This window comes from Corella eumyota, chromosome 4 (assembly GCF_963082875.1).
Source record: "Corella eumyota chromosome 4, kaCorEumy4.1, whole genome shotgun sequence".
NCBI lineage: Eukaryota > Metazoa > Chordata > Ascidiacea > Phlebobranchia > Corellidae > Corella > Corella eumyota.
The window spans coordinates 7,580,033-7,597,143 of NC_137493.1; the positions used below are offsets into that span (position 1 = coordinate 7,580,033).

The window sequence follows — 17,111 nt, forward strand, 5'->3', positions numbered from 1 at the left end:
GATAAAAAAAAAATTAAAATTGCCATTAACAAATAACATATGAGCCTAATAATTCTAGTATTTTTCATTCATGCAAAATTTTAAATATAGCCTTAGCGCAAAGATTTGTATACGGGAAGTGACGTAGGCAAATCATGATGTAGTAAAATCATAATATCTACTTAGTTATACTGTTATGATATGGGTGTCATTAATAATTATACATCGTCATGTTTATATAATTTACAATATGAATGATGCATTATATATAAACGTTAGTAATTTTAAAATTAAAATCACATTAGAAGCTAAGAAAATGCGTTTTACAACCTTTTATATTTAATTGCGATCAATTAAATAATATTTCCAAATTTGATATTTAAATATTTGAAGTCTTAATTTAGAAAAGAATGCAATCGCCAATTTTAAAGTTAGGAAAGGCGATTGAAGTGTGTATACCAAGAAATGGGTTAAATATAAATAAAGCTTTGCTTGGAATATCAGCGCAAAATCGCAACTACCACGAAGATAGTAGAAGAGTTATAATAACAGGTAATTCATTAAAATATAAGCTATAAAGTTAAGGTTCATTACGCGTGGGCGTTGTTATAAATGTAAGGTATTGCATTATTTGTGTAATCGGTAATATCCACATATTATGAAACATAATTTATAACAAAGTTTTTTTATTGAATTTTACCATAGGAGGTCTTGGTCAGTTGGGACAGAGTTTGGCAGCAAATCTTCGCAAAAAATTCGGTAAAGAGAACGTTCTGCTTACGGACATCAAATTGCCATCAGATAGTGTTTTAAAGGAAGGTAAACCACAAATCAAATAACTAGCGTGTACTATTTACATATTTTTTTTATAATATTATATCAAATAAGTTTACTATTATATCAAGTACTTCGCTGGTAACGATGTAAGCAGCCCTAAAGAGAATATATTGATAGTCATAACATAAAGGGGATACCCAGCACCACAACCATAAATGACGCATAAATATATATCTAAAAATACTTTAACATCAACTTTAGGTCCTTTTGAGTATGCGGATATTCTAGATCGAAATTCCCTGAATCGCTTGATTGTAAACCACAAAGCCGATTGGTTGGTTCATTTTAGTGCATTATTAAGTGCGATTGGCGAAGCAAACGTTCCACTTGCAATTAAAATTAATATTGAAGGTTTACACAACGTACTAAATGCTGGTAAGTATAGGCTAAACATTACGTAGCAAATAAATTTTTTTCAGCAAAAAATTAACTTTAAATTTATGCAAACTGGCTGCAATAGCAAATATGATACTACAAAACCGGTAGGCCACAAAGTAATAGCTATAGCTATAGACTTAGCCTGCCTATAAGTATGTTAAACTCCAATCGTTTACAAGTAAAATTTATCTAGTGTTTACTATTTGCCTTTTTAGCTGCTGAGTACGGTTTACGTTTATTTGTTCCAAGTACGATCGGGGCTTTTGGAGATAATTCTCCACACAATCCTACTCCTGATTTTTGTGTGCAAAGACCAAAAACAATTTACGGAGTATCGAAAGTGCATGCCGAACTAATGGGCGAGGTAAAACAGCTGTTTTAATATTGTTGTAAACTGCTAGTTACTATACCATATATTATTGTATATTTAGTATTATCATCATCGGTTTAACTTGGATTTTCGGTCTTTAAGATTTCCAGGAATCATATCGGCGGATACGGAACCTGGTGGTGGTACCACAGGTGAAAAAATTCAAGTTTTTTAATAAAAAAAAAATATTAAATTACCTTTAATATATTTTTATGTTTAAAGAAAGATGCTTTAAATTGTATTGAAATCTATGTTAAGAAAACAAAACCATTTTTTAACTCTTTAAAGCTAGAACAATTACTCAAATGGCCAAAGTAAGATTTTTATACGTAAAAAAATTTGTAACATTTTTATTTCAATTCCGCAGACTATGCTGTTAAGATATTCCACGATGCGTTATTAACAGGAAAGCACGTGTGTGGATTAAAGCCAGACACCCGATTGCCAATGATGCAAATTGACGATTGCACGCGAGCTACTGTTCAGGTAATCAGCAACTTTTAAAATGATAAAACAATCAGCAAAACTGTAATCAAATTATTGACAATATTTTTTTATGAAATATTGTGTTGACAAAAATTAGAAAAGTGCTAGAATTGACAAATTTATATTGTGTACTGTTATTATGAAATAATTACTATTTTACATATTAGTTTATCCTTAAGGAAAATTTCGCAGACCAAAATAAAGTTTACTTTGTTATTCAAGCATAATCTTTAGTTTAATTGACAAACTTTCAATATATTGCTGTATTGTCTTATCGTTAACCTACCAAACGGGTTTAACATTTTTCAAGTATCGAGCGACCTAATTAAAAACTCAAAGACAATTCTGTACTAGGAATCGAACTCAATACACCATGCGTAAATTCTTACAGCTTAACAACATTAAAGCGCCACCAATTTTATTAGAAAATTTAAGTTCCTAAAAACATCATAAATTCGTGTTTTTGTAATATTTTTAAGTTTATGGAAACCCCGGATATTATACTAAACCAACGAACCTACAACATCAATTCCATGAGCTTTACCCCAGCGGAAATCGCGCAAGAGATCAAGAAAATTATTCCAGAGTTCACAATAGAATATAAAAATGTTCCACTATTGCAAAGTATAGGTCTGTAATGATATTAAGTTTTAGGTCTGTAAAACAACTAAAAAAGAATTTTTTTTATCATGAGAATAATAACTCGTTATATGGTGTTAAATCAAGCAGTTTAAAGTTATTTAAGTCACATATTGTCTTATATAGGAAATGTTGCTATGGTACGGCTTAAACCCGAATCTGTTCGCATGTAGTTTTAAGCCATATACGGTATTCTCACCGTTGGACGAACTTTTGTAACCCGGGTTCACAATTTAAATTTTGACTCTTTTGCATCATCTAGCGGACAGCTGGCCGGACGTTTTTGACGATACAAATGCGCGAAGAGACTGGGGTTGGAACCACGATTATAACATGAAAGAACTGGTGACCTACATGCTGGACAACATACAGAAACAACACGACGAACAACAATCCAAATTATTCAACTAAACACTAACTTTTAAATCTAAAATCTTATTAACTTTCATTCTTACCAAACATAAATTATTTTTTTAACTCGTTTTCTTATTCTACTTGCACCTTCTAACAAATAATAATTTAACTTTTATTAATATGTTTATACTTTATTTTTATTTTAAATCCATTTTTCATTCTAACTTATATCATAATTTAATAAATCAAAAACTAAAGCAATATCCTTTATTGCATAAACATTTACCTAAATTTTTGCAATTACAGAAAGTTTTTAAACTCTGACCCAAACCCAAATATAAACAAAATCTTTCTAGTTAGTGCAGAAGAGTGACTGTCACCTGCTGATATAATATTCTTTACATTCTTAACATTTTCCAGCATTTAATTTAAGTTTTATATTTTATAAAAAAAGTATAGTAAAAAATACATTTTTTAATTTAAATTTTGAATTTACAAATCTAATAGTTGGCCCTTATATGGATGCAAATGGTTTTAGATTTTTAAGTTAATTTTTTTATAAGTCGTAGTATAACATCGTTTTTAAGACAGTTGGACTATATTCTTAAAAATCTTTTAAACGATATAGCTGCAGTAAATTATATAAATTGACAAAATAATACTACACAAGTGATTAATATTAATTGTTATTTAAGTTGTTTGAAACACTAACTACTGATATAAAGTACGTTGTAAAAGCTAATACAGTTAAAATGTAAAATTTTGAATCTAAAATAGTCATTAATAAAATAATAAAATGGATGGGTTTATGAAACTCAGAATTTTTTTAATCCTAAAAAAAGGTTTAGTCCAATGATATATATACAGAATGGACAAAAGCATGATGAACTATCCTGTTATGACAGAGTTTTTATAATAACACATGTTTACAACTATATAAATACAATAAAAAATGATGTATTATATACACCTCAAGGGGCGTAGAACACGCGCGTCATATCGCTTTTTATGTTTACATGTAAATATCAATTTCAGGAAATTTTTATTTTTTTGGAATACAAAATTTAGAAAAGCATGCAATCGCCAACTTTAAAGATAGAAAAACCTAATGAAATGTCACATTATTCCAATCACTACGAAGATAGTAAAAAAGTTATAATAACAGGTAATCTAATAAACTAAAAGCCTTATTTTTGAAGTTTATTATAAATAAATACCAATAGCGTGTGTTGAATTTTAATGTAGGTCAATGCAATACCTGTCTAATCTTTTATATGCAGACAATAGTAATGGCTTATATGGTATTTTTCTATAAGAGGTCTTGGTCAATTGGGACAGAGCTTGGCAGCAAGGCTTCGAAAAACATTCGGAAAGGATAACGTTCTGCTAACGGACATTAAAATGCCCTCAAAAAGTGTTTTAAAAGACGGTAACCACAAACTAACAAAAAAAGCATGTACTGTTTCCATATTTCTCACTAAAATGACCATACAAAATTGCTATTTCATCTATTATGTCGCAAGTAACGGTGTAAGCGAGCTATATAAACAAAATATTGATAGTCATAACATAAAAAGAAACTAGCATCGACAGTAGAGTTAAAATGGATTATAAATTCATATCTAAAAAAATACTTTTATTAAAGGTCCCTTTGAATATGCTGATATTCTCGACCGAAGTTCCTTAAATCGCCTTATCGTAAACCACTAAGCCGATTGGTTGGTTCATTTTAGTGCATTATTAAGTGCCGTTGGGGAAGCTAACGTCCCACTTGCAATTAAAATTAATATTGATGGTTTACACAACGTACTAAATGCTGGTAAGTAAGGCTAGAAAACTAAGGCTCGAAACTGATAAAAAAATAAAATAAATCCAAAAAAAAAATTTAAAATTAAAGCCTTTATTACCATTATTAACTTACAACCTTCTCGCCCTAATTCCATAAAAAGTGTAGCCTATTATCCTGATTGTCTGTTAACACTTTAACTTTACTTCTTTTTTTAGTTTTGTTTAATTTAAATCCGTTTTATTTGTTTTTACCCGATAAAAAAATTACAACTTTTATAAAACCTGCTTTATTTGTTGCCACAAGTTAAAAATTCCGCTTTAAAAATATATCCGCCAAAATCTGTTTTAAAAAAATCGTTTTAAATACTTGTTTCTTTTCCTGTGGATTTGGCGCCCAATAAAGGCTAAACAACATGTTGAAAATAATAATACTTCGAGTAGTTTTTTTTAGCTGCTGAGTATGGTTTACGTTTGTTTGTTCCAAGTACGATCGGAGCATTTGGAGATAATTCTCCAAACAATCCTACTCCTGATTTTTGTGTGCAAAGACCAAAAACAATTTACGGAGTATCGAAAGTGCATGCCGAACTAATGGGCGAAGTAAAACAGCTGTTTTAAAATTGTTGTCAAGTGCTAGTTACGTTAATATAATACGCTGTATATTTAGTATTATCACCATCGGTTTAACTTGGATTTTCGGTCTTTAAGATTTCCCGGGATCATATCGGCGGATACGGAACCTGGTGGTGGTACCACAGGTGAAATGTTAAAGTTATGATTTGTCACGTAAACTTGATTTTGTCACAATTTTATTTTAATTCCGCAGACTATGCTGTTAAGATATTCCACGATGCGTTATTAACAGGAAAGCACGTGTGTGGATTAAAGCCAGACACTCGCTTGCCAATGATGCAAATTGACAATTGCATCAAAGCAACAATTCAGGTATTCAGAAAAGTTTAAAGTATTTAAAAACGACCATCAAAAGCTGTTGTAAAATAGCGAAATATTGCGAAAAAAACAATTGTTAACCTTTGTAGTGTATATTGCGGTTAATTGCCGGCAGCGTGGTGTAGTGGTAAGAACACTTGATACACCACACATGAGGTCGTGGGTTCAATCCCCACTGATCTCATGTTGTAGCGCCCTTAAGTAAGGCGCTATAAACGGTATAAACTCCTGCTGAGCCAGCACTTAATCAGCAGCATAATTATCGGGCAATTATAATCTATAATATCCCAAACTGCCACAGGCAACTCGGGACTGGGTCGGAGTAACTTATGTTACTCTATGTTTAAGTCGCGCATTCGACTTTCCCACATCGAGGATAAAGATATATACAAAAAAAAAAAAAATTAGGTCAGTAGTATTAGGTAGGCTACTACCGAGTGCCTGAAGCGAGAACGCTATAACACCACAGCATTTAGAATCAAACTAAAGACCTCAAGGAGGAATTCATACAGCTACAACCATTTTAAAACTCCATCTATTTAACTACAGAATGTACATTTTAGAAGATTATATAAATTCCTGCCTTTTTACTGTTTTTTAAGTTCATGGAAACCCCAAACAGTAAACTCAACCAACGAACCTACAACATCAATTCAATGAGTTTTACCCCAGCGGAAATTGCGCAAGAAATCAAAAAAATTATACCAGAGTTTACAATGGAATACAAAAGTGTGCCACTTTTGCAAAGTATAGGTAAGTAAGTAATAAGATAGGGTTTTATTCGTGTAAAACAAAAATGAAAAACTTTAAATTTAAAAAATAATCAATTTTTTTCTTATGTTTTGTGGAATTTTCACAATGTTATATTAATAAAATGTGACATAAGTAGGCTTTAACTTTATTCATCAGGCTCATAGTCCCAAGCTACGGCCGGTTTTCATATATTATAAAATTTGACTCTTTTTCATCATCTAGCAGACAGTTGGCCAGATGTTTTTGACGACACAAATGCGCGAAGAGACTGGGGTTGGAATCACGATTATAACATGAAAGAACTGGTGACCTACATGCTGGACAACATAAAGAACCAACATAACGAATAACAATTCAAATTGTTCAACTAAACACTAACTTCTAAATTTTTTTTTTAAGATTATGCCTTTTACATAATATTTTAACGTTTATTTTTTTATATTTAGGTTTTTTTTTCAATCACATTTTAATTCTAATTTATAGATAAATTAAAAATTAAAGCTACAACCCCTGTCTGTGTAAAAACTTACCTTACTTAGTGCAACAAAAAAGTTACTAAAAATTCGATAAATTTTACCCTAACCCAATGAAAAAAAAATTGTTTAAATATTTTATTGATATAAATTAAACGTGGGAAGCAGACAAACGAATAGGAAATAAAAATTACTTGATTTTACACAAAAAAAACTTAACAGCACACCGCATTGTGCAGTTAGGCAAATCAACATTAAATAAATACAAATCGCTCGTTTAAAACAAGTTGACATTAACAACATTGCTACTTAATCACTTAATCAGAGTAAAGTAGTCCTGCATTATCCTAAAAAAGCAGGCTACGAAAAAAACAAGATAAAAAAAATGTTAAAATATATTTCCATTATTAAAAAAAGCACGACTTAATTCTTATCAGGCGGACGACGCACAGAATACACTTTCAGTGAAGTCATCCAGAAGAATAAAATATTAAGTGACGTCATAAAAAAATTTCGATTGGGTGACGTCAAGGAAAAATCTTCATTGCAACGTCGATGGAAAAGAGATTGAATCAAAATCGAAAAGATAAAAACAAGAGACATCTATGACGTCACTTTTTAGCAGTGACGTCATTCTTCGTCGTTGTCACGGGCGACGATCACGGTATGCTGCCCTCCACTTGCAATTTGGAGGACTTTTCTAGTTTCTAAATTCTTACCCGTAAGTTGTATTGGAGTCCATACATCATCCTCTGTAGTTGTTGTTAACTGATAATTTGTTCCCAAACCCCAACTGTATGCATCCCCTGTTAAGAATGTTAACAATTTAGCATAAGGCAAGGTTGATTTTTACTTTATGACAAGCTTTATGACAAGGCACACCTAACGAAGTATCGCAAACTGACAATGCTTGTATTTTAAAATCAAAGACCAAAATGTTTTTAAAACCAACTTAGTTTTTAAAATGTTTTTATTCAAAAAAATAAAAGCATAGTAAATATTTTTGACTCTGGGATTAATGCCATGGTAAGATTATAAAGTTCACACTATAAAAACAGGACTAGATGCAGCTTTTGTGTTGCATTTATGCAAAAGGGTTTATGAGGTTAATGCGACCCAATTAAAATAAGATTAACCAAACAATAACGTTTTTTTGCCAGGCCAAACTAAATCCTACTACAGTCAAATTGAAGTCAAAAATCATGGTTTTTACACATATATTATTAAATAATAAAATCTTACCGTTTTTAGCCACAGCAAATGATACACAAGAGCCAGTTGATACAGATACAATTTCTTTTAAAGCTGGAATTTGTGTTGGTTCATTCGCTTTGATTATTCCCTCACCTAACCCTAAGCGACCGTAATCACCCCTGCCCATTGCAAATACATTACCTAAAAATAGAAAAAAATAATTTTCCAACAACTTAAAATTTTATAAACATTTCTATATGTTTATTCCATTATAAATTTCAGTATATGTATAAATTTGACTCAAAATTGTATTTAAAAAAAAACTTAAAATCAGCTAAAAAAACTTTTTAACTTTTTAAACTGAACTTACCTTCTGAATTAAGTAATATAGTGTGATGTTCACCGCCAGCAATATCTACCCATTTATGATCAGCCAGTGATGACACAAACTGTGGCCGATAATGACTTTCACTTTGTGAGAAACCTAAAAATTATTCAAAAAAATGTTTATGTTGAAGTAATTTCATAAAACTTTTATTATTTTTGAACTGGAATTTAAATTAAAGTAAAGTCCTATAAATTTTATTATTTTTGAACTTACCAATTTGATTATAGTTGTTGAGACCGAATGAATATACATCTCCCGATTCTGATATAACCCAAGTACAATAGGCTCCGCAAAATACTTTCTCGATTCTTGAAGTACCTCCTCTTCTTCTTGGAATAGGGACTTTCCCTGGGATCAACGGAGACTCTAAAATTAAAAAATAAAAATTTTAACACTAATTTACAATTACAAATAAACTTAAAGATTGTGTGCATATTTTATAGCCTTAATATTTATTTCTCAACTAAAATTAACCTAAAATTAAAAGTTTTTATCACTATCTGCCTACGAACTGTTTTTATTCTCTTTACACTACAACTAAAAATATTTCTTTTAACCTAATTAATTCTGTTTTTATACAGCTACTAGCTTTCACTATTTTAAATACCAAAACCTGGAACTTTAGCTTTTATGTATATATTATTTTTCAGGACCTTTTTATATCATTTCTAACTTATAGTGCATTGAAATATATCTGAACAAAAGTGCTAATACCTTCGTTATTGCTACATGAAGCTCCCTCTAAATTCTGATCCTCCTCAACATCTAAATACACAACAGTTTAACAACAATTTTTTCGTAATTACGTTCAGAACAAAAACTTCCTTTCCAAAAATTTAAGCCCATTTTGACTAGGTGAAAGCAAAGACAATTCAAATGTAAGCACAAATGGTTTAATTTATGACAACCCAAATTCAAAATAAAAAAATACACAATTTTCTAAGTGGTCATTAAATTAATTACACTCACCCTTTTTTCTCGATGATCGTCCGCTTACTTCACTATCAATAAAATAGCGAGAAAATCGACCTAATTGACCTTGGGTGCTATCACCGATTGTATATACCTAATTAACAACACAGTAGGCACAACATTAAAAATGGCAGCCTATTAAAAAATTATTTAGGCCTATTTTAAGAGTGATTTAATCTAAAAAGACCATTACTTTTCTAAAAAACATTTAATTAAATACTCAGTAAAGCATAATGAATATTATCAACTTGTCATTTCTGATTAATATTTTAAATAATTAGCTTAGTATACCGCCAAATTATTGTGATTTTTTTTAAACTTACATTTCCAGATACCGATAGCATAACGAAATGATCATTTCCTGATGCAATTGCTTTAATAGGTTCAGGTACAGAGTCTAAAAGTGTTGGATATTTGCAAACTTCTTTACTGTTAATAAGACCAAGTCTTCCATGAATATTCTAAAAACAAATAAAATAATTTTTCAGCTAAGGCTATTATGCTAAATAGGCCAACACATAACTATATAATATTAGCATAATGCCAATATATCTGATTTAATAACTTTATACTCAAACAATTCATTTGATTTTTCGAAATTTAAAATTTAAATTTTAACAGAGATTATAAAAAGTTTTCATACCCTAAAACAGCCCCAAATATAAACATTTCCCTCTTCAGTTAACGCAGCAGAGTGACTGTCTCCTGCTGATATCATTATTACTTTATTGTCAATAAAAACTCCACCACCTACAAGCAAAATCATATTAAAGTGTGTAATAATAAACATTTGAACATATATTTAATTTATCAATACATTTTTAGTTTCGTATATGTATATGTGTTAAAGCTTAATAGGATTTTGTATATAGATTCGTTCAATTTTTAGGCCAAATAATAAAAACTCTAATTTGTGATATTAATTTAATTAAATAAAAATTAACTGACTTGTAGGTTTAGGAATATATTCGTCATCGTCATTAGTATCTCTACCCAGTGCATATTCGTCATTACAACCAAACGTATAAACCTAAAATACCAGAAAAAAATTAAATAATTTAACAAAAATATTGTGAATCATTATTTTTTTGAGAATAAATAACAAAAATACATACCCATTTCCTTATTAAAAATCACCCAAAAAATTTTATTTCTTAATCAACAAACTTATAAAAAGGAACACTTAAGTCTATGGGTACTCGTTAAAAGCATCTTTAGGATATAAAAAACTCTTAATAAAAATCATTTACTTTATGGTTTTGTGATAAACAAACAGAATGCATTCCTCCCGCTGCAATTAATGTTATAGGAATATCCTCGATATCTTTAACAATCGCCGGCTTTTTTCTCGATAAAATCTCATCTCCGAGACCTAGTTGGCCAGTGTCACCCTGACCCAATGTCAACAAAATGCCCTCTGGTAAAGTGACTTGTTCTTCAACTGCCAAATTATGAAAAAATTAAAAATAATTATTACACAACTGCAGTTTGCTAAAAGTATTTTTCACATTTTTTTTAGTTTTCTGAAAACTGTTGTTTTTTTGACAGTTTGGAAAAAAAAGTATTAAATGACTTACAACTTTAGAAATGTATATTCCAGACAGTTTGTTAGATTGTTACAAAGGCTACAAGTTCAACCTACCAAGTTTTAGACGTTTTGCAGTTTGTTTTAAAGATTCTATTCCCCGTTTTCTGTTGTTTAAAATTTCTTTTTCTGCAAAAAAAATAAATAATTAACAGGAAAATAAATTTGTAACTAAGGCATGCACATTACTGCCCAAATAAAATACATTTTAATTTTTAAAATATATCTTTATTTTGTATAACTTAAAAGTATACAAACCTGTAGTGTTATTTGCGTCATCTGCAAGATTATGATTTGAAATAACTTTCTTTGCCTTTGTTGAAGTTTTAGCAGGTCTACCTCGTAAACCCATTTTTAAAAAATTATTTAAATATTTTAACAAATTAAATTTTGCTACAAATTTTCTGTAAGATAATTTTAATTTTATAAACTTAGTATTAAATTAAAAATATTGCAATAGAAAATTATAGAGCATTCAATTTCACAAGCATAGATTACTTTACAAACGCTAAAATAGGAAAAAAAGGTTTTTAGTAAAACTATGTATATATGTACAAGCTGCTATAATGACTTTTTGCTAAACAAAGGTCTTTGTTTTCCAAACTGCAACCACCTAAATTATCACAACCAACAACCCCCCCCAAAAAAAACAAAGTTTCTTTTTGTAGTAGCTTGTATGCTTTAATGATATTTCAGCTGAGATATGACTTCGGCACGAGTAACAGAGTTTCACTTTGCTTCTCTTCTAACAAATGGTCTAATATAAGACCAAAGAATGTATCTTTTTCTGTGTGTGTAACATGGTTAAAACCAACTGGTTGAAACTTCCAACCAATATGTCTTCCACATTTCGGACATTGACAAATTTTCCAAGCAAATCCAGGATACCAAGAGTCTTCAGTGAATGCCTGTACATAGTATTTAAATGTTTAACTATAGGCTTATACAACCAATAAAAAAATCTTTAACATATATATAACTTTTCAATCTTGTGTACACCTGTACATACAAGTATGTAAACATAGATAAAAAATGTCTGTCTTATTAGTACATCATAACATTAACATTTTTGTAATATTATTTTTAAAAAAAATACAAATTATTTGTATATATATACCAATTATTTACCAATCATATATATATCTATTAAACATTTTTTTAACAGGGTTTTAAAAATATTAACAAAAAAAGTTTAAAAGAAATAAAAAATAAAAAAAACCTGCTCATGGACATACAGATCCGCTTTTAACAAAGTTATTACATTGAATTTATTCTTTTGTGGATTTACAAATAGTTGTACTGTCACAAAATCATTATTTAAAACTGTTTGATTCCAATATTTTTCAGCTAGCGAACTTCTGTGTTCAATTAAATGCTCACCACTTGACACAGAATGGCCACATTGCTTACAAAGAAGATGATCTAAAAATAGTAAACAAGTTTTCACTATTATATTCTTAGTTTGATAAAGCTAAACAAGTCTTGACATCTTACTTTAAATCACATTAAACTTTTTTCTAGATGTGTTGACAAAAAACATAACATAGTAACAAAGTCAGGCACTTAAAAATAACATTTAATAATGATTTTCTATAGATGTATTTTTTTTGTATATATCTTTATCCTCGATGTGGGAAAGTCGAATGCGCAACTTAAACATAGAGTAACATGAGTTACTCCGACCCAGTCTCGAGTTGCCTGTGGCAGTTTGGGATATTATAGATTATAATTGCCCGATAATTATACTGCTGATTAAGTGTTGGCTCAGCAGGAGTTTATACCGTTTATAGCGTCTTACTCAATGGCGCTACAGCACGAGGTCAATGGGGATTAAACCCACAACCCCGTGTGTGGAGTAGCAAGTGTTCTTACCACTACACTACGCTGCCGGTACAAATTAAACCAATCAACATTTAAATTAAACCAATCAACAAATAAAAACAGCATTTAGCTGTCTGGCTATCCACTAACAGACTAACTATCTAGCAAATTTAAACAAATGGTTGTAAAAAAAATTTTAAATGAAACGTTTTGAATATTTAACAAACTTACCTTTTTCTTCGACATTTTCGTTATTTTTAGTTGAATTTGCAAACGATTTAGAACAACAAAAGAATAACAAAAAAACAAAAATATATAAAAATAAAAAACTACAAAGCCTTTTAGACATATTTTAAATCACAGAAAGATTAATTTTATTTAAGCACCATTGTTTACCTTATAAATATATGACAGATTTAACATTTTTAACAGAAACTTGTTTTTAAAAACTGATTAAAAAAGCTAACGTGGACCGCGGCTCTTTAAAAATTTTTTATTAATATTAACCGCGGGATGTCGCAACAGCTACAATAACAATGTTATGTTTATCCTCAAGCTGCTGGTTTTAAGTAAATGACAAAGCTAACACAAAATTTTTTCCTTTACATAATAAAACTTTTAACGTAAAAAATTTAATTTTATTTGCCAATATATTTTTACCTTTTTTGTACAAAACAACGGGGTCAAACGTTATCAACAAGAGCGATTATTTACTAAGCGCGTTAAAAGCTTTAAACGCAATAATTCTATAACAATAAACACACCCGTATCCCGCAGATGGCTGATAAATCAATTTCGAAGGTGCGATCTTTTTAAAAAAATGACATGTTTTGTAAAGATTGTTTGAAAAAACAAACATAATTTAAAATTGCGTAATATTAAAATGACGTCATTGTAAATTATACAGAATAACATGAAACGTTTTTAAATTAATTTGAGAATTTTTTTGACATTTTTATACGCATTTGCCTTTTTTACACGATATTTTTAAAATAATGTAAATTTTTAGTTAGTAGGCTATTTATTTTGTTACATTACAAAAAATTCTGTTATTTTACCTATTTCTTAGTATAACCGACACTAATATTAGCTACTTATAATTTTATATGACTTAATAGATTACGTAACCAACCCTAGCGCCAAGTAGCACGTAAACAACAAACTTGTTTATTGCGTAAATGATGGACTAAAAATATGATCACGCCTAATTATATTAACCACGTGACGTATATGGGTGATTATTGGCTTACCCGTTCTCTCAAAAGGCCTGATAAAATCGTTTTGTTATTACTCAAATTACCAAGATGTTATTGAAACTTTAAAATATGTGACGATACCTGCGTTTTAACAATTTGGATGGTTGTCAAGGAAACGAAATCAAACACCCCTAATTTACTAAGATTTACTTCGCCTAGGTAATAATTTACCATAATCGAAATTTATTTTTAGTAGGGGGGGAATTCAATATTCTTCATTTTTCCACAGATTACCTTTTTTGTGAACAAAATTTATTTCAAAATTTGCCAGGTAGAAAGTGTTGAATAAACAAACAGACAAAACAGATCAATTTTAATGTGTTTAAACAGAATAGCTCAGTGATTATCGATCACAGCCAAAGAGAAAATAAAAATAATTCTTTTACGTAAATATACCGCCCCCGCTTTTTTGTTTGGCGATAAGTCATGCTTTGGTAAATCTATTACTTAGTAAGAGTTTAAAATGATTTTACAAAATCGGGAAAAGTATAGTTTTCTATATAAATATTAAGAAGTAACAAAAAATGTTTTTTTTTTATCTATTTAATCGATTTAAAATGGAAGGAATTTATCGTTACCTCTATTGGCACGTTTTAATTGTAGGGATAACATTATGTTGGCAATTTATTATAACAAGATTTTTTTTTGCTTTTATAACAAGATTTTTGAATTTTAAAAAAGTAACAAAAGCGAAATTTTAGGTTAAAACAGTTTGTGGAACATCTTAAATAACATATTTTATCTTTTTAAATGTTGAATAGACTATACGGAGTCGAAACCCAGTTCGACAAACATTTTGTGGTTTTATCTCATAAATTGTCACATATTTTTTGTTTTGTTAACGTGATATGATAATATAATCGTTAAAAAAAATAGCGTGGTATATTGTTCGGTCGTCAATCAATTTGTATAAAATAAACAATTTTTAAAAGTCAGAAAATAGTTTAAGCATCGGGAGTTTTAAACTGTCGTTTATTTTAAATAGACAAATAATGTAATTTTCTTTCATAGTTGTGAACTGTGTACTTTTAACCTGGCGTTGAAAATCAAATTTCAATAGAAAAATTACCATACTAAAAAATGTCAACTTTTTTTCAATAGAAAAATGACATCCCCCAAACATTTCATATTGTTATATTTGTTACTATGGAAGCTAATGCGCGCGATATGTGGTTATATTTTGTTATAAAAACCTCTCCTAATCCTTTAAATTTGTTATTTTGAGATACTGTAACCTGTTTTGCTATATTTCGTAGATATTCAGCAGCTTGTAATTATAAAGTTTGCAATAATGATGTTGAAAATTTACATTTTTCTCGTTTTTGGATTAGGTAAATACATTTTAGACATGATAAGCCATAACTAAAAAAGCGTGTATTTAAACATAACTTATTATTATATCAAACAAAACTTATAATTTGGTAATACAGTATAAATGGTCTTTTATTTCGTGCTTACACAATGTTTTTTAACAGCTCAAGTCAGATGTCAATCTTCTGCCGAAGTTACCACCCAGACTATGTCATCTACAAGTAACAACACCTCATCAGATATGTTTAATGCAACAGAGTCACCTACAAACGTTACGACCGCAGAAACGAACAATGTTACATTTACTACGGCTACATCAGATATGCCAACAGTCGTGAACAATGTAACATCAACTTTTGAAATCAGTACTGTATTAGGAGAAACTGCTACAACAACCTCGGTTGAAGCAACGGAAGGTAATACAACAACCGCGGAGGCTGCAACAACAGTTTCTAGTAATACAACAATAGTGGTTGCTACAGTAACAGAAGTAACTTTCACAACAACAACATTAGAAACTGCTACAACATCCGCAGCAGCGGAAGTTAATGCCACACCACCAAACGAAAATGCAACAACAACGGTTGCAGTTGCTACCTTAGCTGCTACTACATCAGCAGCAAATAATGCACCAACCGGTAATGCTACAGAAACATCCGAAGTAACTTCAACAGCACTCGGCGGAGCTGCAACAACAACAGAAGAAAGCACTACAGTTACCGCAGGTACAATTACAACAACAGCGGCGGGAGCTACAACAGCAGATAGATCTACAACAACTATTACAGGTGTTACAACAACATCTGATGGATCAACAACAACACTTGGAGTAGCTACATCAACAACGAGCGCAGGTGATGCAGCAACAACCGCCGAAGGCACTGCAACAACAACAGAGGAAGGTACTACCGCTGCTGCAGGTGGTGTTACAACAACAGTCGCAAGATCTTCTACAGCCGAAGGCCCTTCATCAACAGATACAGAAAATATTGCAACTACAGTCGTAGGTGCTATTTCATCAGTTACAACAACAACAATTGCAAGTACGGTAACAACAACGACAACAGTCGCAGGTGACACAACCTTGCCAAACTCAGGCACAACAACAGCCGCTGGTAGTGCAACAACAACAGCAGAAGAAACTAACTCAACAATTGGAAATGTTACAACAACGTCGGACGAATTAACAACAGCAAGCGGCACTTTAACAGAAACCGTTCCAACAACTAGTATAACAACCACTACAACTCCTTCGTCGACAATTATTACTACTACTACATCAGCACGGTCAGCCTGTAGTAGAGTAACACTAAACAGTCTATTTATGTTTGTAATCATTTCTTTTATTTTGACTGGACTTTGCTATGAAACATAACACTCAAAATCAATTTGTTTTGCTTTTAGAAAACTTTAATTTTAGATATGCTTGATAGAATATAAAATGAATATTATTTACGTTATATATTTATTGTATTTTTATCACAATGTTTTTAAACTAGTGTCTTATGCGAAAAATTTATTGTATGTAAATACAAATTTGTTACAAATATATTTGGGTTGATTTTATTTTAGTATA

General features: G+C 30.3%; 5 protein-coding genes across 7 annotated transcripts; 3 read left to right on the plus strand and 2 right to left on the minus strand.

The window, feature by feature from the left end:
* Positions 1 to 379: 379 nt before the first annotated feature.
* LOC145749667 (L-threonine 3-dehydrogenase, mitochondrial-like) lies at positions 380 to 3,591 on the plus strand. Of its 2 annotated transcripts, none has more exons than XM_082565494.1 (8): positions 380 to 531; positions 685 to 798; positions 1,018 to 1,191; positions 1,410 to 1,558; positions 1,626 to 1,716; positions 1,932 to 2,050; positions 2,530 to 2,680; positions 2,952 to 3,591. In XM_082565494.1, the coding sequence occupies exons 1-8, from the start codon at positions 390 to 392 to the stop codon at positions 3,098 to 3,100; spliced, it is 1,089 nt and encodes a 362-aa protein (XP_082421620.1). In that variant the 5' UTR covers positions 380 to 389; the 3' UTR covers positions 3,101 to 3,591. The 2 variants fall into 2 exon arrangements, with proteins under 2 accessions (XP_082421620.1, XP_082421622.1); XM_082565496.1 differs by lacking the exon at positions 2,952 to 3,591 and adding an exon at positions 2,816 to 2,938.
* Positions 3,592 to 4,117: 526 nt separating this feature from the next.
* Positions 4,118 to 6,885, plus strand: LOC145750730 (L-threonine 3-dehydrogenase, mitochondrial-like). The gene is given in 8 exon segments (XM_082566815.1): positions 4,118 to 4,208; positions 4,362 to 4,472; positions 4,689 to 4,862; positions 5,283 to 5,431; positions 5,499 to 5,589; positions 5,658 to 5,776; positions 6,385 to 6,535; positions 6,758 to 6,885. Coding segments are annotated over 8 exon segments (1,014 nt in total).
* A 286-nt stretch (positions 6,886 to 7,171) lies between these two features.
* Positions 7,172 to 11,576, minus strand: LOC145749907 (regulator of chromosome condensation-like). Of its 2 annotated transcripts, XM_082565789.1 has the most exons (12): positions 11,406 to 11,576; positions 11,205 to 11,276; positions 10,813 to 11,003; positions 10,511 to 10,592; positions 10,206 to 10,312; positions 9,886 to 10,023; positions 9,560 to 9,656; positions 9,305 to 9,355; positions 8,804 to 8,956; positions 8,573 to 8,686; positions 8,251 to 8,403; positions 7,172 to 7,814 (listed from the first exon to the last, which is right to left on the minus strand). In XM_082565789.1, exons 1-12 carry the CDS (start codon positions 11,497 to 11,499, stop codon positions 7,639 to 7,641), a joined length of 1,428 nt encoding a protein of 475 aa, XP_082421915.1. In that variant the 5' UTR covers positions 11,500 to 11,576; the 3' UTR covers positions 7,172 to 7,638. The 2 variants fall into 2 exon arrangements, with proteins under 2 accessions (XP_082421915.1, XP_082421916.1); XM_082565790.1 differs by lacking the exon at positions 9,305 to 9,355.
* Positions 11,577 to 11,692: 116 nt separating this feature from the next.
* LOC145749909 (uncharacterized) lies at positions 11,693 to 13,436 on the minus strand. Its single transcript, XM_082565791.1, has 3 exons — positions 13,200 to 13,436; positions 12,367 to 12,569; positions 11,693 to 12,055 (listed from the first exon to the last, which is right to left on the minus strand). The coding sequence occupies exons 1-3, from the start codon at positions 13,315 to 13,317 to the stop codon at positions 11,840 to 11,842; spliced, it is 537 nt and encodes a 178-aa protein (XP_082421917.1). The 5' UTR covers positions 13,318 to 13,436; the 3' UTR covers positions 11,693 to 11,839.
* A 2,013-nt stretch (positions 13,437 to 15,449) lies between these two features.
* LOC145751017 (uncharacterized) lies at positions 15,450 to 17,069 on the plus strand. Its single transcript, XM_082567086.1, has 2 exons — positions 15,450 to 15,555; positions 15,700 to 17,069. The coding sequence occupies exons 1-2, from the start codon at positions 15,516 to 15,518 to the stop codon at positions 16,908 to 16,910; spliced, it is 1,251 nt and encodes a 416-aa protein (XP_082423212.1). The 5' UTR covers positions 15,450 to 15,515; the 3' UTR covers positions 16,911 to 17,069.
* The last annotated feature ends 42 nt before the right edge of the window (positions 17,070 to 17,111 follow it).